Source organism: Miniopterus natalensis, chromosome 5 (assembly GCF_054644295.1).
Source record: "Miniopterus natalensis isolate mMinNat1 chromosome 5, mMinNat1.hap1, whole genome shotgun sequence".
Lineage (NCBI taxonomy): Eukaryota > Metazoa > Chordata > Mammalia > Chiroptera > Miniopteridae > Miniopterus > Miniopterus natalensis.
This window is the reverse complement of record NC_142085.1, coordinates 84,976,521-85,003,012: the sequence shown is the minus strand read 5'-3', so window position 1 is coordinate 85,003,012 and position 26,492 is coordinate 84,976,521. Positions and strand designations below refer to the sequence as shown.

At 37.5% G+C, this 26,492-nt stretch overlaps 1 protein-coding gene across 8 annotated transcripts in view; it reads right to left on the bottom strand.

Annotated features, from left to right (window-relative positions):
- Positions 1-26,492, bottom strand: part of SCAF8 (SR-related CTD associated factor 8) — a 124,523-nt gene that overhangs the window by 38,715 nt on the left and 59,316 nt on the right. For 4 of the 8 annotated variants that reach the window (XM_087817705.1, XM_087817706.1, XM_087817704.1 and 1 more), the window contains 2 exons: positions 25,116-25,334; positions 22,311-24,424 (listed from right to left, as the gene is read on the bottom strand). In XM_087817705.1, coding sequence (XP_087673831.1) covers positions 22,971-24,424; positions 25,116-25,334 — 1,673 coding nt within the window. In that variant the 3' untranslated portion in view covers positions 22,311-22,970. Of the gene's footprint in view, positions 1-16,157; positions 17,985-22,310; positions 24,425-25,115; positions 25,335-26,492 lie in introns of those variants that run through there. The other 4 variants (XM_087817698.1, XM_087817699.1, XM_087817701.1 and 1 more) reach the window with 2 other exon arrangements.

Sequence of the window (26,492 nt, the reverse complement as noted above, 5' to 3'; positions counted from 1 at the left end):
AGAACTTTAAAGAAAAAAAATGAAAAAAGCTTAAATCATTAAAAATTATACACACACCCTAGGTCCTTGTTACTGAGATTATTAACTGAAGGTTAATTAGAGAAAACACAGAAGAAACTCTATTTTAATGTGCAGGGAGCAGTCCAGAACGCAGTAAAGGGCTAAGAATTCAGCTACCATATGCCAGCATGGGTTCCACTAAGAAAAACTGACGGTGTATGATAACAGCAGCTTGACAATTTTTATTTACTGCATTCTAGGTACTATTCTAAGTGCTTTATGTCCGTGAACTTAATTACTGCATATTACAGTTGCTTTATCAATCCTGTGTTTCAGATGAGGAAACTGAGGTGAAGAGAGTAACTGTAAGATAACCTCAGAACTAGTAAGGGGCGGAGCTGGGATTCAAACCCGGGCACCTCCCCCCAGGACCCGTGTTAACCACCGGGGACTGAGTCAGCACTGAGGGAACCTGTAAAAGCATCCACACAATGGAGGCCCAGTCACACTGGGAGACAAAAGTGTTCCCTGATTCCCACCTGGCTGTACTTTTCACAGCATTCCTGTTCCCTTTTACATCCACTTTAAAAGTAACTTGAATCATTATACAAAGCTGGAGATTTACAGGTTTGCTCTATCTGGTAAGGGTACCATTACAGTTTTATAACAAATGAGCATTTGTTTAGCTCTCGAATACTCCAGTGTTAATATCAGCAGGCACATCTGTGGAGATAACCTCCTAAAACAATATTCTCCTGTGAAATATTTTGTTGACACACTCTAAGAATGACACACTGTAATATGAGCACTATAGTGGTGTAAAGATACAGCAAGTCTTTGTAAGTAAAATTCCATCTATTAATTAGCAGATGACTGTTAGGAAAATAATTCCTCTGAGACTATTTTGGATTAGCAAATTAAATGTTAAAAATAATAGATGCTGAATCTAATGAATGTTAAAGTTCCTTCACGCTCTGGGATTCTATGACTTTTTTGTGAAATCATAATTTCTGGTGCTTTAACTCATGAGCCTAAATATAGTATAGGACGGTGTGCCAGGACTCCATTGAACATTACCAGGATGCGCTCCAATTATGAATAAAAACAAGTGACTATCTCTTAGATGATGACAGGCAAGTGACCTTGGGGATGGGAAGGAATGTGGTTAAATTCCTAGAAATACCAATGATGAATACTAGTTATAGGACAACCAGCCTATTGCCAGACAACAGCACTGGGTCTCCTTTCATAGGTACACAGTGCCCTCTACTGGTACAAACATAGAGTCCTGAAATGCAATTTTCTCTGTAAGCAAATTTTCGGAGGCTCCACTAATGATATTTATTCTTTCAGAATCTTTTAAAAATTTTAATTAAAAAAAAAAAAATCCCTACTCTACTGTTATTAAACATTCCAATTAAAACAGACCAGATTTGTAATGTCATAAAATAGGAAGAACTAAATAGTACTTTTAATCCAGCTGGTGAAAGTGAGAACAGAGCACATGTCGTGGCATCAAAGCCATTAAAAAAAAATAATAACCTCTTTGGAAATAGCTCTAATATACCAAAGTTACCAAAGGCACCAATTACAGAACAAGAATTACATATTTAAAATTCTAAAATGCTTTGAAAGTCACTTGTCAAATATTACGTGGCCCAGTTTTCTTTATAAACATTTTGCTTCCTTATTTTCAAAGTAATACTAAAAGCTTTGAGGTGTTTTTCTTTTAAATCTCGAAAGTTATTAGAAATTAAATTAGTTGTAGATAGGTCTATTAAGTTTATAAAAAATTCCAATGGGCAAATTTTACTTCCATGTGGAAAAAATGTCAAGTAATACTTGCCTTGAGCCTTCATGTGCTTCCTAACAGTCACACACATGCAATTATGACTGAAATATTGTACATGAGTTCAAAGTACCAATTTTTTAAAACCAACATGAATTTTTTTAAATTCTTGTAGGCTGAAATAATTTCCTTGAAACTTAATTTCCATAACTTTCCACTGCAAAAAATAAAGTAGGGCCCGGCCAGGCATGGCTCAGCGGTTGAGCATCGACCTAGGATCCAGGCGATTAGGGCACATGCCCCGGTTGCGGGCTCGATCAATGACTCTCTCATCATTGACGTTTCTATCTCTCTCCCTCTCTTTTCCTCTCTCTGAAATCAATAAAGATATATTAAAAAAATAAACATAAAGTAGGAAAGAACTCAAAATGACACTTTTCACTAATGAATGCTCAAAACAAGATTTCATTCCAACTGGGGGGAAATACAGCTTCTCTTATTTTGCTTTTATTCTTTCTTTTTAATCATTCAAAATAAAAAATTGTTGCAGATTGGTGAGTAAGCTAGTTTTTTGGATAGGATATACACAGATTAAATGTAGAGCTGTTTTTCAAGAAATATTCTTTACTGCTTCAATAAGTAATGGATTAGGACAAATGAAGATATTTCTATTTAACTTTGATAACTAGGATTTAAATGCTTCTGTAAAATATTTCTTCATTATTTCTATTTATTAACTTGTCGGCCAACATTCATTATACTACGTGTAAGGCGTGATGAGGGATAAGAAGGTGAGTAAGGCACTATCCTTGCTCCTAAGGATTAGCAGCTAGTAGGAAAAACAGGACTGCTATACATATAAAGTCACATTTTAAATAACTTACCCTTAAAACACAGTTACAAGATTTTTGTACAACTCCATACTCCTGCCCCAACCACCACCACCTGTAGCCACTTGAAGGGCCCTGCTCTCGGGGGATGGGATGAGCCGATCATGCTTCTGTCCCAAGGCCTGTCCAGATTAGCAGCTGGTCAGGCGCGCCCACCGCGTAGCCCTCCTCGCCAAGCAGTCACAGGGACGAAGGTGCCCTGGGCTCAGGCTGCCCGCTCCGAGCTTTCCCAGGGCCCACTAAGCGGAAGCCCAGGGTGAGTCCCTGCAGTCTCGCCCCTGGCCTCATCCGCCTCCTCCCAGCCTCCGGGACCAGGCTTCAGGGCTCAGAGAGCTTCAGAAAGGTTAACGCCAATTCCCCGAGAAAAGGCATGGCTTGACGATCACACACCTTAAGTCCAGAAACTCTGTCACCACTGAAGCCTCGGCAGTACTCTAAAATCACATGTCCGAAAAAGCAACAGCATCACTGAACCCTGGCAGGGCTGGGTACAGGAGGGGAACAGGGAACGGAAGGGCTCCTCGGTACAAGGCGGCCAGCGGCAGGGCGGCAGCCGCCCCGACAGGGCGGAGCGCGCGGCCTTGGGAAGGACGCTGTGCTCCCGGGCCCGGAAGCGCGAGCAGCACGCGTGGGGCTGGCAACGGTGCAGTCTCTGCAAGAACTGGCTGGCTGGCTAGTTTTGCATTTTTTACTTTATACCCTTTGGTACTTGCTGAACTTTTTCATGAGCATGTATTATTTTAAAAAGAAAAGAAAAATAATCACAAGATAAATAGTATTTTGAAAGATAGAACAAGTTCTGTGGAAAGCAAAAAGAAAATGGGCATTATGAGGTCAGTGTGAGAGATTTTCACAAAAAAGTAAACAGGACAGAGAATGTGCCTAACTTTTTTTTGGTCAAGTGAGTATTTTGACAATTTACACGAGAGCTGCTCAGTGTGGGAATGTTTTCTATTTCCACAGTTATCCTTACCAATTTTCTGATCTCTTTTTGCTTTCTTCAATGCCTTTCTCCCAGCGTTTGCACTCCCAGAGTTAGCTTTGGGGAACACTGCATTCTCCTTCACCTGTTTCAGAAGCTTTGGCTGCACACATCTCAAAAGCAGAAACAATGTGGTAACAGAGCATGCACGACATGCACAGGTCCTCAAGATGAGTCAGACGACAAACTGGGCTTAGGACAGAATTCTCTACCGGGACAGAGGGCTGTAAAACAGCTTTGAAAACCAGAATTCAGAATCATGTAACACTGCTTTGACATATAGATCAAATTTTAACGATATCATTGACAGCTCCTTTTCTCTTTTTCCAAAGTCTTTCTTAAAATTAAAAAAAAAAAGAACAGCAAAAGCAACTATGTGATCTAGCATGAAATTTCACAAATTTTAATCTAATATCTAGTCTAGGTAGATTAGCTGGAATAAAGCAATCAGAAGGAAGAAAACAAACAGGAGCTGCGGCTAAAAAATGACTTAAACGCTCACCACCTCTCTGAGTGGGAAGACAGAGGGTGAAAGGAGGTCTGGGATGGAACAGCAAAAACTCAAGTTTGGACACATGATCATTTATCAGTCATCCGTTCAGTTAAGGTCAGATCTGCTCTGGATAAAATATGCATGTGACAGTGATAGTGCAGGCAGGTGTGCATTGGGGGAGGGGAGGTGTAACTTATTTTTAAATTCCTGAAAGGTGTCGGGAAATACGGACAGAGGAAAGCAGAAAAGAAAGCTAGGAAAAGGTAAACTCCATTCATTTTACAGTATCACCTAATGCTGACAATGTATTTTATAGATTACATTCCCAGAGTATGTGTGTACGTGCACATACAATTTATATGAAAACCTATGTATGTAAAGAATGCAAAAACAGACCTTTCGTTAAGTTCTGATTTACCTTAAAAAAAAAGAAAAATCAACTTTATCAGCAATGAGAAGAATTTTACAATACAGATGTTTCTGTGGCTATACTTATTAATCAATTCCTTTCCACTTTCAAGAATTTGCCATTTAGAAGACTAACACAGTAACATTTCTCATCTTCAACAAATGACTGTAGAGCTGATTATCAAAATATTAGAAAATAATCTGCCCCTCATGAGTACTCATCAGAGTAAAAATTCTGCACCCGCTAAATCATCTGGCAGTGGCAAAACTCTGTTGGAGATTACAAAATATGAGAAATGTTAGTAACTCTCCAAACTAAGACCTTTAAAATTAAATATTAAAAAAACATTAAATTAAAAATTACAGTATAAGGGAGCATCTAGCACCACATAAATTGTAAAATGAATTGACAATCCTGACGACATGAAGATTTATCCTTTAAGGACTCAAAACGTTTTATATCCAACTAAAAGCTTTCATGCTACTATGACCAAAGGAAAATGCCGACATCTTTTCTGAGCTTCAGAGCAGAGACTCCAGCTCTTCTATTTTAATAACAGCACAATGCAACCTTACAGTAGACTTGAAAATCAAATAATCTTTGGGGGAACTGATCACTAGAAAAACAATACTAATTTTTGCTATGGCTAATGACTTTTTAAAACTTGTAGTAATGCTGGGCTGTGAGCATTTTGGTTTTTGACAGCTAATTGGAATTTCAAAATCCTATTTTTTCTACTTGGAAACTCACTGATTCGGCCTTTCATGGAGAGGCTCTAGCACCCACCTTAACTAGCTGCCACTTATTCCTCATTTAAATACACAACTAGGTTGCAAACTAAACGACTGTACAAGTCCACATCAAACTAACTATACTATCTAGTTTGATGCATGAGTCTACACTATGATGGAGTCGCGAAACACCGTTAACCACAAAATCCTTTTTCCTGCCTTTTTAAAAACCTACATTTTTAGGCTAATAGAAAACAATTCAAATTAAAAATTAACCCAGGGGATATACAGAAAAAAGGGGGAAGTCAGGAACAAATCTGCCTTGTTAAAAGGCCTTTTCTTAGGAAAGAAGATATAATGCACATTTGCACCTTAGGCGGATAACTAATCCACCTAAAATGCAAAGTGCATTATTGCTGCTTCTATGTATCTTCTTAGAAACAAATACAGCTCCGGGGTTTAAAGGAAAGTGCTATGTATGTCAGAGTCATGGGGAATAAACTTCTGAGTTCCACTCCTAACTACACCTAAAACGAATATAAAGAAAGCCACTTATCTGTTAATTCTCAGTCAAGTAGGTAATAAAATGGTAACACTGACCAAGGATCAAGGAAGCTAAACTGCAGCAGGTGCAACAAAAAGCCAAGCGTTTGCGTTTTTACCCAGCAAGAAGGAAATTCTACTTAGAAAATTCCTTTCGCCCTCCCAAAACAGACATCATTCTGGAACTCTTGTTTCAATTTTTGTTTTTTTAAAAGGCGGGCTAGTTATTAGAATTAAAAAATACAGGTTTAATGGCCATTACATCATTCTTTAAGGAGGAGCCTAATAATTTCAAGGGATTTGAAATAAGCAGTCCAGCAGGTAAGACAGGAATCATTCAACTCCAGACATTGGTAACACTGACATTATTATACAAAAGGAATCTGATTTAAAGAGATTTGATAGATGAAACACAAACAACAGGCTGGGCTGCTTGTCCTGACAGCATTCAGCCCTTCAGAGGGGGACTGCATGTTTTACCACACAACAAGAAATCTACTGCACTGTAAGCAAAGTGAAAAGCTGGACCAACACACCACCACATTAATGTTCTTTCCGCTTCCACCTGAGAACAAGATGTCACATATAAGATGATCTACTGGAAATGTCCCACTAAGGAAGAACCTAATATACAGGAAATTAAATCTAGGATAATTGCTAGAATAACTCCATAGAAAATTATAACTCTTTAATCAGGTTCTCCAAGTGTAGTGTGCATATAAATGACCTGGATTCGCTGGTTAAAGATGTAAGTCTCACACCTTCTCCCAAAACTTTTAGCTCCACTAGGTTTGGGGAGGGGCTCAGTCTACATTTCAAACAAAACCTTTGGGCATTCTAACTCAGGTTACACCTGGTGCACACTTTGAAAAACACTGTCCTAAAAAGTGAGATATCTTTACAGGTGGTCCCTTCCATAGTGTAGTTCCACTGGGTGGTGTGCCCCGTCCAAACGTGTGAATTTTCTGCCATTTCATCGTTAACCTCTAATAAAAATCCAACAAGGAAATCTGTTTACAAAAAACACTTATTAAAATGAGTTTTTTTAAAAGAGATTATTTCTAAAATCAGTAACTCAGTGAGTAATAGCTACTTGTCCAGCATCTGTTATGAGAATGGGAGCAATGAAGAGAGACACGAGAGGAAAAAGTGAAAAACAGGGAAGGACCACACTTATGCACGCCTAAGCTACACACACAAGGGTAAACCCATTAGCCCCCCCCCCCCCCATTCACCCATCCTTCATAAAGCTACATTAATCACTCCTTAAACAGCAAGTCATCAAATCACTTTTCAGTTTGAGAGCCTATACTAATGGCTCCCCACTGCCTACCGGATGAATGCAAACTTCTTAGCTCCTGCTGCTAGAGTGAGTCTGTGGAACCTGGCCTCAACCTAACCAATCAAACCACGTCACCTTACTTCGACCTTGCCAGTTCCAGCCAGAGGCGCCTCACATCTCATCAACTTGAAAAGTGTCCTCACTCTTAGAAGAACCGTGTTCTTGCTTACAAGAACAAAAATTTAGGGGTAAAAACTGAATTTGATTCCCTCTCCCTGAACGTATAACTAAATAATAATTTTACAAAGTTTTTAAGAGTAAGGTTTCCATACTTTGTCCCAAATCCTATCCACTATGACCAATATTAATGATTTTTAAGACATAAAAATGAAATCATCTCATAACTAGGCAAACCTTTGAAAAACTGTTACATTAACTTTAATCTGCTGCTGGGTATTAGTTCACAATACTGTGCTCAGTGTAGAGAAAAAAAGGAATATTCATCTGTGTCGAGAGCTTAATTACAGCACACTGCCAGAGTGACTGGGCAGAGGGCGAAAGTAGCTATCTCACTTAAATTTTACCTTCTAAATACAATCTTTACACCCTGAAGATCCGGTTTATGTTTTATCAATCTTATAATTTCCCCAAAATGTGCAAACTGTTCTTGCTGACAGCGCACTTTAGGCAGTGGCCCCCATTCGAGTGAAAAGAGAGCAGGTGTACAGTAACACTCCTAGTGTTTGTCAACGTTATTACCAAGGAAAGTGGTCTGCAAAGAAATGTATCTCACTTTAAAACCTCCCAAAAGTATCTATTACAAAAATATGAAACTTAGCCCCAGAAATATTTCTCTTTTCTGGATCCATACGCTTACTGAAGCACCTTTGTGTGCAGCTAACAGAACTGGATTTGCAATATCTTCCTCAAGAGAGCAAATGCATCTCAATACAATTATCTAAAATATGCTAAAGCAATAATCCCAGATATAACAGGCAAAGATTCCCATCTGTGCTAAATAAACCTCAGAATAAGTATATGCTCAAGAGTAGGGCTCTTTTTCCATTAGAGAGAAGCCGCAATGTTGGTTATCTCATTATATATGGTTAGTCTCACTTGCTAAACAGAACTGTAGGGTCTACAACCACCTGAAGGTGTTCTGAATACTGAACGGTGGAGTGCTTTGGATATGTCACCAATCCTCTGCCAAAGAAAGAAAATTCAAGTTGGATTCACTTTCAGATCTACTATATGTAATGATCAAAGGACAAACAAAATTAAGCTGAAATTCCGTATTCTAAAGACCAACATGAACAATGGCATCATTCAAATGTGTCTCCAACTGCAACTTGACCCATACACTTGAGGCCTCTGATATAATCTGATAACACATTAGAAAAAGCCCATGCACTTTACCCAAAACCTGACTATAAAACAATACCTAGGCCTATATAAGTGAGTAAAGAAATCTACCGAAGGAATACATGTTCATACAGCAGTGGGGATTATCTCTAAAGCTGTTAGGTTATGTCTCTGTTCCTCCCAAAGGAGATAAAAATTGCACGATTTGGAAACATGCTGAAAGGTGTAAGAAATGAGACAGAGAATCTAAGGATAGTTAAAGGACAGTCTAGACATAAATAATTCAATTATAGTTAGCAAACTAAGGATTTCAATACCAGGCTCATATCTTAAGCTACTGACAGAAAAACAACTGTTATCTATTGCTGCAAGTAACTAAATCAAATGACTTCAAAGCCAACATTAAAAGCAAATCAGATTTTACTGAACACTTCAAAGTTCCGGGTTCAGTCAAATTCTAAAGTGGACATAATTCTGAAATTTTTATTTTTCTTGATAGATACAAAACGTCTACAATCTTTGAGGGTACTCAGTATGCACTGGTTTCCATGATCACCCTTAATCTTAAAATTTATTATTCTAGCATACTTAGATTTCAAAAACATGAAAGCATGATATAAAGCTCCACTTTTTCATTTCAAAAAGACTTCTTGGTTTATTTAGATGTTAAACAATGCTTACTCTTTTCTTTCTTTTTTTCCTTTTAAATATGTCTTTGTTGATTTCAGAGAGAGAAAGAGGGGGGGAGAGAAACCTCAATGATGAGAGAGTCACTGATTGGCTGCCTCCTGCATGTCCCCCACTGGGGGTCAAGGTGACTAGGAATCAAACCTCAATATCCTGGATCATAGGTCGATGCTCAACTGCTGAGCCACGCCGGCAGGCTTGCCCTTTTCTTAAACCATCATTACAATGGCTTCTTGTTTTATTTTCTTTGGTTAGTAATACAAGTATACTAGTTCTAATTCCATTCTCTTTTTCTGAGTTATTTTCAATTGTTTCCTTAATTCAATACAAATAATAGTCCCCTTAACATTTTTTTTAAATAAAATTTTATTTTATTCATCTGAAACAAAAATTAACTGGGTTCAAAGGTCATCATGACTTAGTATGTTTCTAATAATGATTTAAAACAAGTTTATTGATAAGGTTAAAGTGAACCTAAAACAAATGGCAAAAGAAATAATTATTCCATTTAACATCTTCATTAGGATTCCTTTCCCCTTTATAGAGAGCTTAAAATTAGGTCAAAATATAATTATGACGTCCATAAAATAATTTTATCTTGCTATTCTGAAAAATGCAAGAATTCAGAAACAGACACTTGGGTAGGCTGAATTATGTGACTGCATCTTAAGGCAAGTGAAGGCAAAGACAGAACATCAGCACAGTGTTAAGCCATGGAGAGTAACACTGCACAGCATTACCTTAAGAACTAAGAAACTACATGCAAACAGGACAACACTGGAGCAAATGTCAAAGAAAGACATGCACTTTTCAGTGATAAAATCCTTCCGGCTCTAGGTGAAGAGGTTTCATATCTAATGCTAACAGCCGTGACCAGCAGTGGCTGCCTGGAGAAACGTGGGAAGTTCGGGGCTTAGCAGGAGAGTCTGGGGTAGATTAATGGTACCTGTCATAGCTGTGGAGGTAAAGTGTGTGTCTCTTGGGGGAGGGAGGAAACCGGTGGTACATCTTCCCATTTTTATACCTTGCTCTAGAGAAAAACCAGAGTGCTCCAGCACAAGGTAACAAATTGCATTACTGACGGGTATTACAATGCTGACTTTCCTCAGGCTCGAGGTTCTTTCCGTTGTGCAAGTTGTAGAGAAAACAAGCCCTATAACACGTGACTCCCTCTCCTAGGGCTTCAGAGATTTTTAATTAGATGAAAGCTGTAAGATCAGGAAGATATGGGGAAGTCAGAAGCAGGTACTAGGGTCTCAGCAGTTGTTACAATTCCACGTTGTATTATGCTCAGAGAGCAGAGGGGTGTAGGGATAATGAGGGTCACAGAGGCACTGAGAACGCTACTAACTCTCATTTACTAGGATAAGCTGTCATAATAAAGAGGGCGGGCCCAAGGGTGTATATCTGAGCAGGAGCACCCAAGAGACTTTCCTTCCTGGGCTAAATTCCAAAATCAGATAAAAGTCCTGTTTTTTTGTTTTATATCATCATGCCAAATCTGGGATTTCAAATACTATGTACTCTTAATACACGGTGAGTCCAATATACTGTCTTCATTCCAATGAATCAATCCTATGCACACTGGCTCAGTGGAACAAAGTATGTTACTCTGAAATGAACAGTTTGATAAGGAGTTGAGAGTTGCGTTTCACAAATTAGAACATCCAAGAGTATGCCCCCAAAATAGCCTTTTTAAAGTCACAAAAGGAGAAACAGAAGGTTTCGTCTTATTTGAACACTGACTATAAGGTGGTCAAGGGTCAACAAGGGGCACATGCCTGCCCACTGCACCTCTCAGCCAAGGTTGCACATCTGGCTCCTCTCTGAAGTCTTGTTCAGCCTCAATTAACTTTTGGCAACTTTGGACCTAGCTGGTTTAGAGAAAGTAGCTGAAGCAAATCCACAAAGTGACCCATGGTACTGATGCTATTATATTAAGAGCAATGGATAGTAACTGTAAAGAGTGCTGCTAGGCTATAATTAATCAGATGAAGCAATGACTTGAAATTATTCCAAGCTAGTACTTTTTGTTAGCCAACTATCAGAAACATTACTGCTTTAAAAATTATAGGCGCGCCCGGCCGGGCATGGCTCAGCGGTTGAGCGTCGACCTGGGATCCAGGTGATCAGGGTTCGATTCCTGGTCGGGACACATGCCCGGGTTGCGGGCTAGGCAGCCAATCAGTGACTCTCTCATCACTGACGTTTCTATCTCTCTCTCTCCCTCTCCTTTCCTCTCTCTGAAATCAATAAAGATATTTTTTAAAAAATTAAAATAAAATAAAAAGTATAGGCGGGCCCGGCTGGCATGGCTCAGTGGTTGAATGCCGGCCTATGAACCAGGAGATCACAGTTTGATGCCCAGGTTGTGGGCTCAATCCCTAGTGGGGTGCATGCAGGAGGCAGCTGATCAATGACTCTCTCATCATTGATGTTTCTTTCTCTCTTTCCCTCTCCCTTCCTCTCTCTAAAATCAATAAAAACATATTTTTAAAAAATTATAGGCAGCTCTCTTGCCCACTCTCATGCTCTTGGGAATGAATTTAGTACTGTGTATATGCTGTGTGTTAATTTCTGGTTATTAGAGTGTTTAGAGGAGTCATTTTTCTAGTGAAGATTGCATTGGCCCTGATGAGAAAATACCAGGCTTTAAAGATCTAATTACCAAGTACAAGTCTGGTAAGCCGATATGAGACTCAAATAGAGGGGGGAAAAATACTGGTTTTAAGCTAATTCCCGCGAACAGTTAAGTGCCATCATAAAAAGGTCAAAAGAAAATCTACAAGATTTGCTGAAGGTTCTTCAGGAAGGTCTCTGATATATGTGTGCGCATATGCACACACATACATACTATATGTATTTCCAATTAAGTGAATTAGATTAGAAACTATTTTGAAACAGTTTAATTTAGTTAAATTCAAAATGTAAACAGCTGAGAGAGAAACAAGAGTGAAGTCAGATCACTACTGAGCAACTGAAAAAATATTTACATGAAAAATCGACCTGGCTTAACCACTCCCAGCCAGAACAGGTGCTCTGTTTAATGTGCCTGAGTAGGTAATTTGACAAGAAACCCAAAAAAAGGACTGCTCTATAACCACTTTCTTTTCCCACTAGACCAACCACCTAGCACTACAAAAAGGAATGAAGAACTAAACCGCTAAGAGCCAGGGAAAAGTAGTAAAGAGCTCCTTTGGGAAAATTACACCTGAAAGGACTGACCACAAAGTGTCAGCCTCACTCCGTTCTCTGAACCAACATACCATGACTGTTTTTAAGACCTGGTTATGCTATTCTACAACCTCTTAAAATCATTTTCATCTGATGTTTAGTGGTGTAGAAGAGAATCCAGGCCATCCCCTTGTCCACAACTTTGGGACAGCTAGAGCAACAATCACATCGTCAGGGCTCATGAGATGCAAGGCTAGGGTCTTAGGCCCAGTTTCTCAGGGGCGCACTCCATCAGAATTTGTTCATCCGTGAACATTCCCACATTCCCTACTTTTACCATTCGTTTAGTGGAATTGCTTTGGGGTGAGGGGAAGCCTTTATTGACCCTCTGAAAACTGGTATTAGTTTAGAAATAAACCTTAGTCTGCCATTGCTTAAAATGTGGACTACTGATTTTACTTGCCCAGAATATACAAGTCATGAGGGAAACTATAAGCACACGGCTTAAATGAAAACAAAGGCTCTGAATTGTGAGTTTAGGGACAGGTATACCAAGCACTTAGATTTCTCCATTTAAGTCCCACAAATAAATTTAAAATAACCAATGTGTCAAAGAAAGATCCAAGTTTTAACACAGTTTAAGACAGCCCTCCTTCCACATTAAGCTTTCTCTATCAAGGTAGTAGTTGAATTTTACATTATCCACTAAAGAACCTAGCTGTTACTTTTTAAATCTGATAAGAAATTAAATTACTGCTTTACATTTGAAAGTACAGGTAACTATGGTTATTGGAGCACTTTGTGTTTTCCAATGGAACAAGTATCCCTATTATGTGTTCCTAAACTGGCTACAAGTAACTAGATATTTCAGAATCAGCAGTAGTCGAGCAACTTCACTTCTCTCCCCCAAATAATTTCTTGAAATCTCAAATTTTATTTGACAGGCTTACTTTGGGATAAAATGGCTCTGAATATGCTTCGCAAACTCAGTATCACATAGGAAGGTCTAATAAAAATATGTTTAAATAATTTTTCTAAATGTGGTTTCGCATATAGTGGCTTGAGACACATTTACGAAAGTAGTTTATTTTGGTGATTAACAACTTTTTTTAGCATGAATATACTCACGGGTAAAGTGTATATCCTATCAGCCTTTTTAAAAGTCCCATGGGGTGCGAAATCTACTCTGAAAACTTGAGATCCTACTAAACTATGTAAGAAAATCAGGAATATTTTTAACAACCAAATTGCTACTATCTGGACAGACAATTAACAAAGGAAGCTTTCTATTTGTTCTTCCTGAAATTAGATCACAGCCCTCTCTCCATGACAGGCAAGCACTTGGGCCAGCAGGATGCTTGCCACTAGTCTAATGAATCTGACAGTTGTGCTTAAATGTGTGTAATAGGACCAGAAACACAAATATAGCTCAAACAGTTGATGCACTCGAGGAGAAAAGCTTTAGAAGACCTATAAAGCTCCAAGAGCGACACAACTCCATTCTTTCCCCTCTCCAGTTTGGGTTGTAATATTCACATATGTACAAATAATCCCTGCGGTATTTGCACTTAATATACAACACTGATTTGCATGTCCCCAAACTCTCTATTACCCACTGCTGACAATTGTAACAAGTGAAACCTATGTAGGACTACATGCCAGGCAGTGCTCTAAGTGCGTGCCTTGGTACTCTTCAAATAAAAATAAAAATTCTCCATTCAATTTTCTGTAAAAGATACACAGGGCCTTGTGAGAACACCTACTTAGTAAAGACTTATACAGCCATGTAACTTGAATTTCTGTCAGATGCAAAGCTGTTTTATACTTGATCAAATGAAGATATTGCTAGCTAATTCTATAAAACAGAGAAATGTATTAAGGTTAATGTATCTATACTACTAGATAAGTTGTGAACTGGTAATTTATTTGGTAAATAAAAAACATACTTCTAATAAACCACTGAAATGGCAAAGTGACAGTCATATCACTTACTCAAGAGGGAATTTTAATGGGTAGACAAAACAAGATGCTAACACTATTTTTAAAAGACAAACAATAGAAATGAAATGGAAAGACACGTTGCACATTTTCAGGTTAGCTGTATGCAATGAGGTCTAAAAAGACTTCCACTTTTTAAAAGTCAGCATTAATTTTTTTAATGTAAGGATAACTCACAGTAAATATATTCTTTGCTATGTAATAATAATATCGGGTTTTGTTTGAAAATTCCTTTAGTTCAAGTATTACTTAAGAAACATGTAAGTATGGGCATTATTAATTCATCTGAGAAGTTAGGCAGTGCTACTGTATGTAACAGTTTGCAATACTTGTATTAGGGATTCAAATTTGATTATTGTAATATCTAAATTTGAAAATGGAATTCTATAAAGATGTTTTGTCACTCTGAAATGAACTACCTTCCCCGTGTGTTTTCAAATGTAAAAGGTCTATTTACTTAGATCTTAGTTATAGAACTTAAGGTCACAGGTTATGAACTGTGTCCTCCAAAAATATGTTGAAGCCCTACCTCCCAGTACCTCGGAATGTGACCTTATTTGGAAATACGGACATTGCAGGTGTAATTAGGATGAGGTCATACTGAAGTGGGGTGAACTGCTAATCAAATATAACTGGTGTCCTTATAAGAGGAAATTTAGACACAGACACAAACAGAAGGGAGATGATGGAAACACATGATGGAGGATGGCCATGTGATGACGGCAGTGATCCATCTAGAAGCCAGGGAACACCACAGGTTGCTGAGAACTGCTAGAAGAATTCTCCTCTAGAGCCTTAACAGAAAGCATGGCCCTGCCAACACCTTGATTTCAGACTTCTAGCCCTTGGAACTTCAAGAGAATGAGTTTCAGTTGTTTTAAGCAACCCGATTTTTGGTGTTTATATAGTAGCCCTAGGAAACTAATCATCCCAACCTTTAAGGTAGAGCATAGCTTTGAAGTCAGCAAAACCTGGGTTCAAACACCTATATGAACCAAATGCTATGTGACCACGGACTTCAAGTTTGTTTCTTTATTTGTATAGAAGGGATAACAAATCCTGTCAGTGTATTTCTGAATATAAATTATATAGAAAGTCTACAACTCAGAAGTTGAAAGTATTAAGTCGCTCCACCCCCAAACCCTCTCTCCTGTAATGAGACTGCATTTTAACCTGTGGTCATAAACCATCTGACTAACAATTCAGAAAGTAATACGATGAAACCAGAGGGCTGTAATTAAAATAATATTAAATTGCCTGGCCGGTGTAGCTCAGTGGTTGAGCATCAACCTGGGATCCACGAGATCTCAGTTCGATTCCCAGTCAGGGCACATGCCGGGGGTTCGGGCTTGATCCCCAGCAAAGGGCGTTCAGGAGGCAGCCAATCAATGACTCTCTCATCATGGATGTTTCTCTCTCTGTCCCTCTCCCTTCGTCTCTCAGAAAAAAAAAAAAAATTTAAAAACTTTTTAAAAATATGTATTAAATATATTTTATCCTTTAAAAAGAGCACACAGTCCTAAATGAAGTCCTAATGGCTTTACTACTTAGAAACCTCTAAATCCTTACCCTGGGTATGACCACAGTGATTCAAGATGTGATGTTTTTCAGAACATCCTGAGATACAAAGTGCTGCCCTCCCCTAATGAAAAGGCTCAAAGTAATATCCATCACCACAGAAGGAAAGATCGATTTTTAAACAAGAGTTTCCTGTTATACTTTCAAAGGTTATTTATTTAATACAAGTCTTCTGATTTTACTATAGTCTCACTAATGTGTAAACTGACCCGAGCTCAGTAATAAACACAAGAGTCATGTTATTAAAAAAGATTGTTTAAATACAAGAACATTTTATTTCATGTAATAAGCACAACATAAGAAAAATAAGAGCTACCTTTGGCAAGATTAGTAGAAATAGAAATATAACTCACAAACATGATAAGCATGTTCCCCTGATGTGTGGATTAGGCAGTAATATGGACACAACGTCTAGAGTCATATGTCCGAAGACTCTGGAAAAGGTGATGAAAGGGCAACACCATGACATGTGGTGAATCGAACCTTACACAAACCTAAGTTCAGTGAGCTCAACAGAAGGACTCGAAAAGAAAGAAAACCCGGAATCAGGTTATATATTCTAATAAAGTAAAACAACTGCAAATTAACCACCGCCATCGCCACCACCACAAAGGCTAGTCTCCAAACTCTGAATAAAGTGGTGACTAAAGACTAACACTGACTGTTTACTGTGTGTAACTTTCATATCTCATTTAATTCAAGTCACAGAGTATTCTTAATATAGGAGTTTTATACACAAGAAAAACAGGGACTAAGTTTTGGCTACCCATACAGTGTATAAATGCCAAGTTTCAGACAGGAGCTGTCAAAGCCACATCTAAAACGTAAATCAGCAGCCAAGCACCAACTACTTTACATGCGTTAGGTCACTTTAAAGGATGAAATGTTTTGAAATTTCATTTAATTTGTGGAAAAAGGTGTTTTCAAAAAGAAATCTTATTTAAAATCAATGCAACCTGCCTCCAAAATAGCGAGTTATGCCCTGGCCAAGGAGCTCAGCTGGTCAGAGCACTGTCCCAGAACACCAAGGTTGTGGGTCTGATCCCTGGTCAAGGCGCATACAAGCAGCAATCGATGAAAGATGCATAAATAAATGGAGCACCAAACTGATGTTGCGCCCCCCCCCCCAAATCAACAAAAACACCTTAAAAAAATAGTGAGTTATATTATGCCATGGTATAACCTTAAGAAAAAACAAATCCTGAACACAGAATCTAAGAAAATGAAACTGCAGTAATAGTTTACAGCAAAAGACGACAGCCCCATGTACACTTGTAACCATGAACACACAACTCAAGTTTAGTGTTTAACTGCAGCGTTACCCTATAAGAGTAAGGCTGGTGGGGTTGCTCAAGTTTGTTTTTCTGCACAAATTACCTCTTCTAAAGAGAAGAAAAAGAGCTGGTGAGCCTCTGTGATGTGTGTCTGGCACTTTATTATGCGCCCTGTATTAGGTGGTACAGACTAATTTTTTACTTTAATAGATCTGGTTTCAATCTTTGCTCAAATATTTACAAGTTATGAGACCTTGGGAAGTCATTTGTGACTTAGGTTTCTCCTTAGTAAAATAGGTATTAAAATAGCTACCTCACAGGATTGTCATGAGGATTATATTATGCAGGTAGTAAAATTATTCTAGCTCTTGTCACATAATACATGTCCATTAAATATTAATATCAATAATAATAAAGTATAACCCTGCAGATTAGCTATTAAGAAATGAGCTTATAGGTGTAGTGATTTTGTTCAAAGACATATACATTTAGCAAATGTTAAAGCCAGTTTTGAAAACCCAAAGGCAGCAACACCTGTGCTCTCCTAAAAAGCATTTCAATGTTGTTAGTCTTTCCCTCTGTTCCTTCTGCTTCTTCAACTGGTCTTTTACAGAAGAGAAACTTATTTCATAGACACAAGGTATTTAAATGCTGGAAATGACCTTAGAAATCATCAAGCCAAGGGGTAGGCAAACTGCTTTCAACACAGACAAATCCCAGCTGATAGTTCTTGCCTGGAATGATGGGTCAAAAAGGAGGCTGCAGTGCTACGACGAGAAGGATTTGAAGATTCTGAGAAGGGAAGAAAAAAAAACAAGACAAAACAGTGACAGCTGCCCAAGGCAGGGCGAGTTGATTGGGGGGGGGGAGGGGGGTACAACACAGGTCAGCCCAGTGTCCCGTATCTACCATTGCTATGCAAGTGTACTATGCTCATTCAGCTCTTCTAGTTCTCAGGGCTCAAAGTCACAAGCTCCAAGTTCCCTCCCTACCACACACTGAGCTCGGTGCATAGGCACTCTCTCAGCTTCCTTCATTACAGGCCATCCTCCTGTCCCACACTTCTCATACAATATAAAGTCAGCCCATTAGCATGATTCTACTTCTTGATATACTATATGTATTTTACAAATTACTTAGGAAATTTGTTCTGTAGCTTGATTACAACAAGACAGAGTAACTCTAGGTGTGCACACAGGATGAAGAGTCCTCTGAGACAGAGAATTAAGTAGAGGGGAAGAAAATGTCTGAGCAAAGCTCATGCCAAAATACAATATTGATTTCATTCGTTTTTGATGTGCAACCCACACTGCAGCAGTCCCACTAGGAACACTACTTGCAGTCCCTGATAAAGTTAATGCTTGCTGCTTTGTCCCAAACGGCTCTTTCTATGATCAAAGCATTTAATTACGTGATATCAAGTAAATTTTTCTTTGAGGTATCCTAAACAAAGTTTCACTTGAGTCAAAAATTCTTCCTACAAAACGATCTCATATGCTTCCTTCTATCCTTTCCTGTTACAAATCATTTTAAAATTAATGCTTGAGTTTAAAACATCTGTGATAATGGACTTCTCTAATTTTTATTCAGCCTCCAACACCAGTTGCCACAATTATCTACTTTAGTGAAACACCAAAAATAATTGTGTAACACTCAAGTATTTTACTTTTCAAAATACTTTAAGAATCTCAAGTATATGGTATATTAAATGTTTACATATTTTAATATAGCTAAAGTGGTGGTCTGTGGGGGTTTAAATATATATATACACACACACACACACACACAACACCCAGGAAGGTAGGGGTGTGTGTGTGTGTAAATATGTACTGCCACAGGAAATTCTGCACTAGTTAAGTTTGTGGTGACCCCCCGCAAACCCCCAAATTTTCAAAGAGCTCCACAGGTGATTCTATTTATTATACATTTCCTGCCTGAAAATCATAGAAACAGTGTACTTCAAATTGCTTCCAATACGCATGCCCCTATTTGAAGTATGCCCCCCAAACCCCAAAAGAAAAATATGTGGGCCATTAATTTTAAATTCTAGCTCCAGAAAGTTTTGCTGGATCAAGGTACCTTGCTTTAAAATTTCCTATTATAAACTATAGTAACCTGATTTTTTCTTCAAAAGTGGAAAATATAAATCAACTTAAGTTGAAATTTAAAAGATGTTTTATATAACACCACAGTATCAATTAAAACATTTATAATTCCCTGCCACACTGCAGTATTTGATTACTTACAATAACGTAGTTTTTATTTTGCTTATCTTAAAAATATAGATACTGCTTTTCTCTTCTATGTTATGTAAAATATTCAAAAAGAAAAATGTTTTCTTTCTTTGAAAGAGTTAAAAGCCCTTAAAACATTTTATTAACATAGCACCAAATAAAGTAATGATGATGAAGGCACATAAGGTATAATAAAATTTTAATTGAATATTAAATTTTTCTTTTTCATGAAAGGTTGTGCCCATCTAAAATACATGTTAAAGTTCAATAATGAATACCATTTATCTTTGACCCTAAGAGACTTTTTATATTTTGACATTTCTGAATTAAGGATGGGTTTTATAACCACTGGCATGTCATATTGGAAGCAATGTTTTTAAATTCCAAATGGTGCTTCATACAGTCAATGGCACCTTAGATCTGATGATTAAAAAAAAAAAAAAAAATACTTTTTCCAATTAAAAGAGCTTTTTCTTTTTAAATGTAACACAATTGTCCCATGCCCCAAACAACCCTAAATGTGTATCTCCATAAACTATAATCTTTTATACGAATAAAAAACAGCCAATAAATTTAATGAAGCAATTAACAGGACAAAAGAAACGACTCTGGTAAGAATGTAGTAACTTATGTAACAAATTTTACCAATTAATTATCATATAATTTCCAGAGTTTTAAGCAAATAATTTTATACTATTCCATCTTCCTATGCTTTCTAAGTATTTGTCCACCCTATGTAACAATATAAAATTAGAATAAAGGAACATTCCACCAATAATATGCTGCAGGTAAAGACTACTTTGCTGTAAAATAAGTTTCTATCTACAATATAAATGATCAAAGTACAGTATATGCATTTATGCTAAGAACAGAAACCAATGTTTAATGAAACGTTTAAAGACATAAAAGCAACTTAAATATTAATGTCTATTAACACTGAAGTCTACTGGTATTTCAGAAAGTCGTATCATTCTCTAACAAATCACATACCAAAACACTATGATTTGGTATCTAATGTAGATACTGCCTGTAGCACTTCAAATCATTTTATTAAAGTGGTTAGGCTACTTACTCCTTGCATATTTCTAGTTGCCAGTGTTCTAGTGACAGCACTGTGATCAAAGCATCAAAAATGTGATAGGTCCTATGTCAAACTTATCAAAGAAAAGTAACTCTTCTGTCCATCGTCTTAAAAAATGGTGAACGTAAATATCAATTTTGAAAATTCAGTATGAGAATGACTAAAATCCTTTCACTTAAATACTACACAACAAAACAAGGTCAACGAGAGAATAAGTACACATAATTTTTCCCCCGCTATGTCAGAAGCATCACACATTTCCAAGACGGGCTTCTAGATTCTGTATTGACAACTGACTAGGAAATTTGCACCACCACAATCTTTCAGCCAGTGCAATACTTGCACACAGTTTGTTTTTAAGTTTGCACATAAAGGCCCAACAGCGATTAAAAAGCCTGGGATTAAAAGTCACTGAAAAACCTCACGTTCTTTCCTATTACCTAATCCAAGTGAATGTCACTTAGTTTTAATAATAGTAAATGCAACTGAAGGAGTCTGAGAGACATCCCAGGAATATAATTTCCTTGAAGACAAGGCAGATCTTTTCCAAACATAAAACTTTGTACCATTGTCACAGTTTTTCCCATTACCCTAAGGAAAAGATCCGAAATCAACTCAAATTATTGAACTGAATTACCTTAAAAATAAACACCGACTTCCTCCTCACTCACTTTTCCAAATAACAAATTAAATAACGTACTATTTCTATTTCAGAACCTGTAAGAAGAAAGGACTTTATTTTTGGCCAGGAATCTTAAAACTCTATAGCTCTCTAGATCATCAGATAAGGTAAGCAAAAACATCCAATTTTAAATAGCTGGTAAGATCTTATGATGGGGAGGTGGGGGAGAAGGGCGGTTTGTTGACAAACCTAACTTAGGAATTCTAGATAAATACAGCAAATGATGAACTGTTGAAAATGCACAGGACACTAAAGGACTATTCACAGGACCAAATGAAAGCCATCATTAGAAATGAAAAAACACCAATGGTTCTATATATATGTGTATATAAACGTAAAATCCAAAGGAGACACAAACAGCAAATGAATGAGTATTAAAACAAAAAATAAATAACAGAAAACCAAGACCAAATTCTTCTGCTACTCAGTTTACCTTGGAGATTAATCTGCACAGTGTTACCCAGAGCCTACAAAACACACGATGGACACTTTGTTCCTGGTATACAAATTAGTGTTTTTAAATCCATCAACACCACTATACATTTTGTGCCATTAAGATACTCACTTCAGGCAAGTGACCAGCCAGTACTTTAGTACTAGCACTACCTATACAGAATGGTCAATACGGTGTGCCACAAAGCAATGCAAGCATTTACATGAAATCTGGGTCCATGCTAAATTTGGCTTCATGCTTAACTATATTTTTAAAAAATTACCAAATGTCCAATGTATTCTTTACAGTATTTCTTATTTTCCCTTCATAAAGGCTAAGAGCTGTTAACTATGAGCAATGTCAAGTAGCCAAATTTCTCTAATTCTATCGTTTTAAAAAATATTTTATTATCTAAACTATCAACTTCTGTTTTTCTCTGTATGTGCATGAATACAGACATACAGAGAAACAAAATAACCTACATGATTTACACAATAAATATACACAGATTTTACATACAAACTAATGAGACTGCATGATTTTTATATTAGAGTACATGCTTGTTCCACCACACAGTTCTTCATTGTTGTTGTTAATAATAGGAAACTTTTGCAACTAAGCACATGCTGCTAATGATTCAGGGTTTTAAGAATTTGTAGGTTAAAAAAATACAATTCCTAGAACACTGTTATCAAACAAATAAGTTTTATTGGCATCTAAAAACAAAATTCACTCAACATTGAAACGTACTTTCATATTTATGTTGTTGTTTTCTGTTTTCTTTTTACTCACTGCAGTATGAGGAACAAATCACAAACACTTACTTTGGAGAAACAGAGACCATAGTGTAGATTTTACAAAATCACTTTTTAAAATCTCTGTATTGTGCTCCTCAAATACCTAGAGCCAGTCTTTGCATAAAATATCACAGCTTTGTCTATTATCTTAAAATTCTGCAGCAGCCTAAAGATATGGATAAGATATACCACGGCTTGCTATTCTGAAATATATCTATTACCATAGCCAACCTAATGGTAGTATCTAAAAAATCCTTTCTTCCATAGGAAGTCTCTGACAAGCTGTTATTCATTTCCTTGAAGTTAAAAGAATCTGGGGGCAACATTTATATTTTATCAGAAAAATAAAAAATGTTTACCTACCATGTTCATATTAAGAACAATGTCTATACAAGTCAGTTGTACAATTATTTTAAGAGAAAAGTGAACATGAACATCAGGTTAACTTAATTCTGGCAGACAAAAGTGAACACCTATGGTCCAGTCAGCCATTAATCTATTACAGAGATGACAACTTTACAAAAGGTATCTTTTTACCTACTGAGTGATGATTATGTCCCCTCAGTTTCTGTGTTTTCTACCACTGGTTCACTTTCTACATCAGCAACTGTGTCACTCTTCTCCTTGTTTATTTCACTTGAAGATGTCAGTTTTTCATAAAGTTCGGGATCACTCTGTACTGGTAAGGGGGGTGGTGGAGCATGTCTCTCAGCATTTTCACCATTAACCTGAGGCACATTATCCCCTTTTCGTTGAGAAGTGGCCCCTTCAAAGAAATCAAAAACCCGAGCATGAGGAGGGGGGACCCAAGTGTTTTGAATTCTATCTCGTCCAAGACGATTTCCATTAATTTCTCTGCAGAAATCAAAATCTCTGTCATCCCTATCCCTCTGCCTCTCCCAGTGTCTTCTGCGGTCATCAAAATCTCTGTGAACTTCTTGTCCAAATCCTCTGTTCCAAGGACCACTTCTAGGATCAAATCGATAGTTTCCAGGCCGAAATCTACCTCTTTCTTCGTGTAAGCCTTTTGGACCAGCAAAGACAGGTAGAACCCGATGCTCTCTTTCATCAAAATCTCTATGCCCCCACGGCTTCTCTGGATTAAAGCCAAAGTGGTCTCTTCGACCAAGATGATCCATACCTGGCCTCACAAGATTCTCCCTAATATCTACAGGAGGTCTTCCAAAATGATCCCGACCATCCAATGGAGGCCTTCCAGGACCTTCTCTTGGATCTACAGGCCGTCCAACCACATCCCTAACATCCACTGGGGGAGGTCTACTCATGCTTTCCCTGGTTTCTATAGGCGGAAACCGGTAATCTCTATCTCCTTCCTGTTGAATGTTATCATTCCCAAGTGGTATCCTTTTTTCTGGATTAGTAATATTGTCTATACTTTGCCTTCCAGGAATTAGAAAAGGTCTTTCTGGCTGACTAAAAATATCTCCTGGAGGAAAAGGACCACGAGGCGGAGGATGAAGAGCTGAATCAAGTATTGATGGGGGAGGGATTCCTCGTTGGGGTGGAATTCCAGGCTGTAGCAAAGGAAATCTTGGTCCAGGTGTCTGTGGTATTAGTCCTGGACGAAGGTCTAACATTGGCATTACAGGCATCCTTTGATTAGAGAGATTTAAAGGGGGTAAGTTTTGAGGCCCAGCTGGTGGCTGTGTTCCCAAAAGTCCAGATGTATTTGGAACATTTGGTGGCTGTACTCCTATAAGTCCAGAATTGTTAGGGATATTGGGAGGTAGCACTCCCAAAAGTCCAGAATTACTCGAAACACTTGGTGGCTGTATTCCCAAAATTCCAGAGTTATTTAGAATATTTGGTGGCTGGGCTCCAATAATCCCAGAACCACTGGAAATGTTAGAGGGCCGGACTCCAAGAATTTCAGAATTACTTGATGCATTTGGTCTTTGAACTCCAAGAATTCCAGAATTGCTTGTCACATTTGGTGGCTGTCCTCCTAAAATTGCAGAGCTACTTGGAATATCATTTGGAATCACTAAAATGGAAAGAGGGAGACAAAAACAAAAATTATTCTGGCATGAAAAGGAAAGTAATGCTATACTTTCCAGCAGTTAGCTTATAGTTAATCAGCGACTTGTTTCCTCCAAAATCCAAAGTATACTAAATACGAAGTAAAAATTATAGCTAAAATTAATACCATTTCCAGTGAATTTAATATATTAAAACACAATCTTTAAGTTGACAAAAATGCCAGGTTTTATACCGATTCTCCACCTTTAAACAACAATTCTTAATGTACAAACAGTGGTGCCAAAAAAAAAAAAACACAAAAAAACCCCACACAGCTTTGCTCTCAAAACACCATATTTATCTCTAGAACTGGCTAGATAATACCTGTTAGAAGTTATTTATGCACAGTACTTCATTTTTATTGTTTTGTAAGTATTCATATTTTGTGCAATTTCACAGTACCAGTAAGAAAAGAAAAAAGAGGGAGACAGGTCTCAATGGAAAGGTGTCAAAATCTCTACTATTCTGAACAGAATGCCAAACTTGTTTTTAATAGAAATTTTAGAGGACAGTGACCTCTTTTTAAAAACTAACATTTCAACATTTGTGCATTAAACTGGTTACAAATACTTGGCACCTCAGAATTAAACACTACTATAGAGAAGCAGTGCTTATGATTTAACTGTGTGTTTCTGGGAGTTCTTATTTCAGTTTACCTGGTCTGGTGCTTTCACCAGAAGAAATCTGGTGTTCTATAAGGTGAGGTACTTTTTCTTCAGGCTCTGCTTGTTTAGGGGGAGGATTAAAAACATTTCCAGCTGGCAGAGTGGAAGTAGCAAGACTGCTGGCAACAGAACCACCGGGTAGAACAAGGCTACCAAATCCAACCTCTTTCACAGTTTCTGGAGTCATGGATAATGGCGGCTGTACCAAAGCTGTTTAAAGAGTGAGAGACTATATTTCAGACTTAATCATCTCATCATTCATGTGCTAAGTTAAAATATTAACCATGAATAATAATGACCTTGCCAAAGTTTTAAGTGACTTCCTAACTTCTCTCAATTGTTTGGTAAGACTGCTCAATTAACATGAAACAGTGAGTCCTCACTTAAGGTTGTCCATAGGTTCTGTGACTTTAAAATGTTCTAACAAAATCAATTTTACCATAGGCTAGTTGATATAAACAAGAGTTAAGTTCCTAAGGCATCTCATAAACATAGTAGCCAAACAACATTGAATGAAACAACCTGCCTTATAGGAATTCTCTTCTGGTCCCTCTATTTTATTTGTAATGAAAACTAACTTTTGGCAGCTTGAGTGCTTCATTGCATAGCATCTCTGTAATAACCTACCAAGTTATGTAATAACTGATGCTCAATATGACAAATGAGTCACCATGAAGAGGATAACTTTTTTTTATAAAAATTTTTTTAGAAATATTTGCACAAAAATGTTTAATAACATTTGCACAAAAATGTTTAATAACATTTTTAAAATAAGGCCCAGTAACTTAAGGAAATCCCAGCAATACAAAAAGAATCATAATTTTCCCAAGGATTCCAGTATGTACGTATCTGAATATAAAGAAATGATTAGTGCCAGACTGACAAATATGTATGAGAATGAATATCTGCCCAATCCCCTTGAAATTACAATGGAATAGGATTCTTATATTCACAACTTTTTGTCAAAGGAGGTTAGGAGCTCATCAGATGAGAGGAGATAAAGTGGACTACAAATAAAAAAGTATAAACATTCCATTTAAAAGAATGCGTAGAACCCTAGCTGGTTTGAGTCAATGGTTAGAGTGTTGGCCCTCAGACTAAAGGGTCCCGGGTTCAATTTTGGCCAAGGGCACATACCTCGGTTGCAGGCTCGATCCCCAGCCCTGGTCAGGGCGCATGCGGGAGACAACCAATCGATGTCTCTCTCTCACATCAATGTTTCTCTCTCCCCCCCTCCTCCCTTCCACTCTCTCTGAAAAGCATATCCTTGGGTAAGGATTAAAAAAATGAATAAAATTAAAAAATAAAATAGAAGAATGCATAGAAAAGCCCAAGTGTATATATCATTTATATGTTAAAAAACATAAC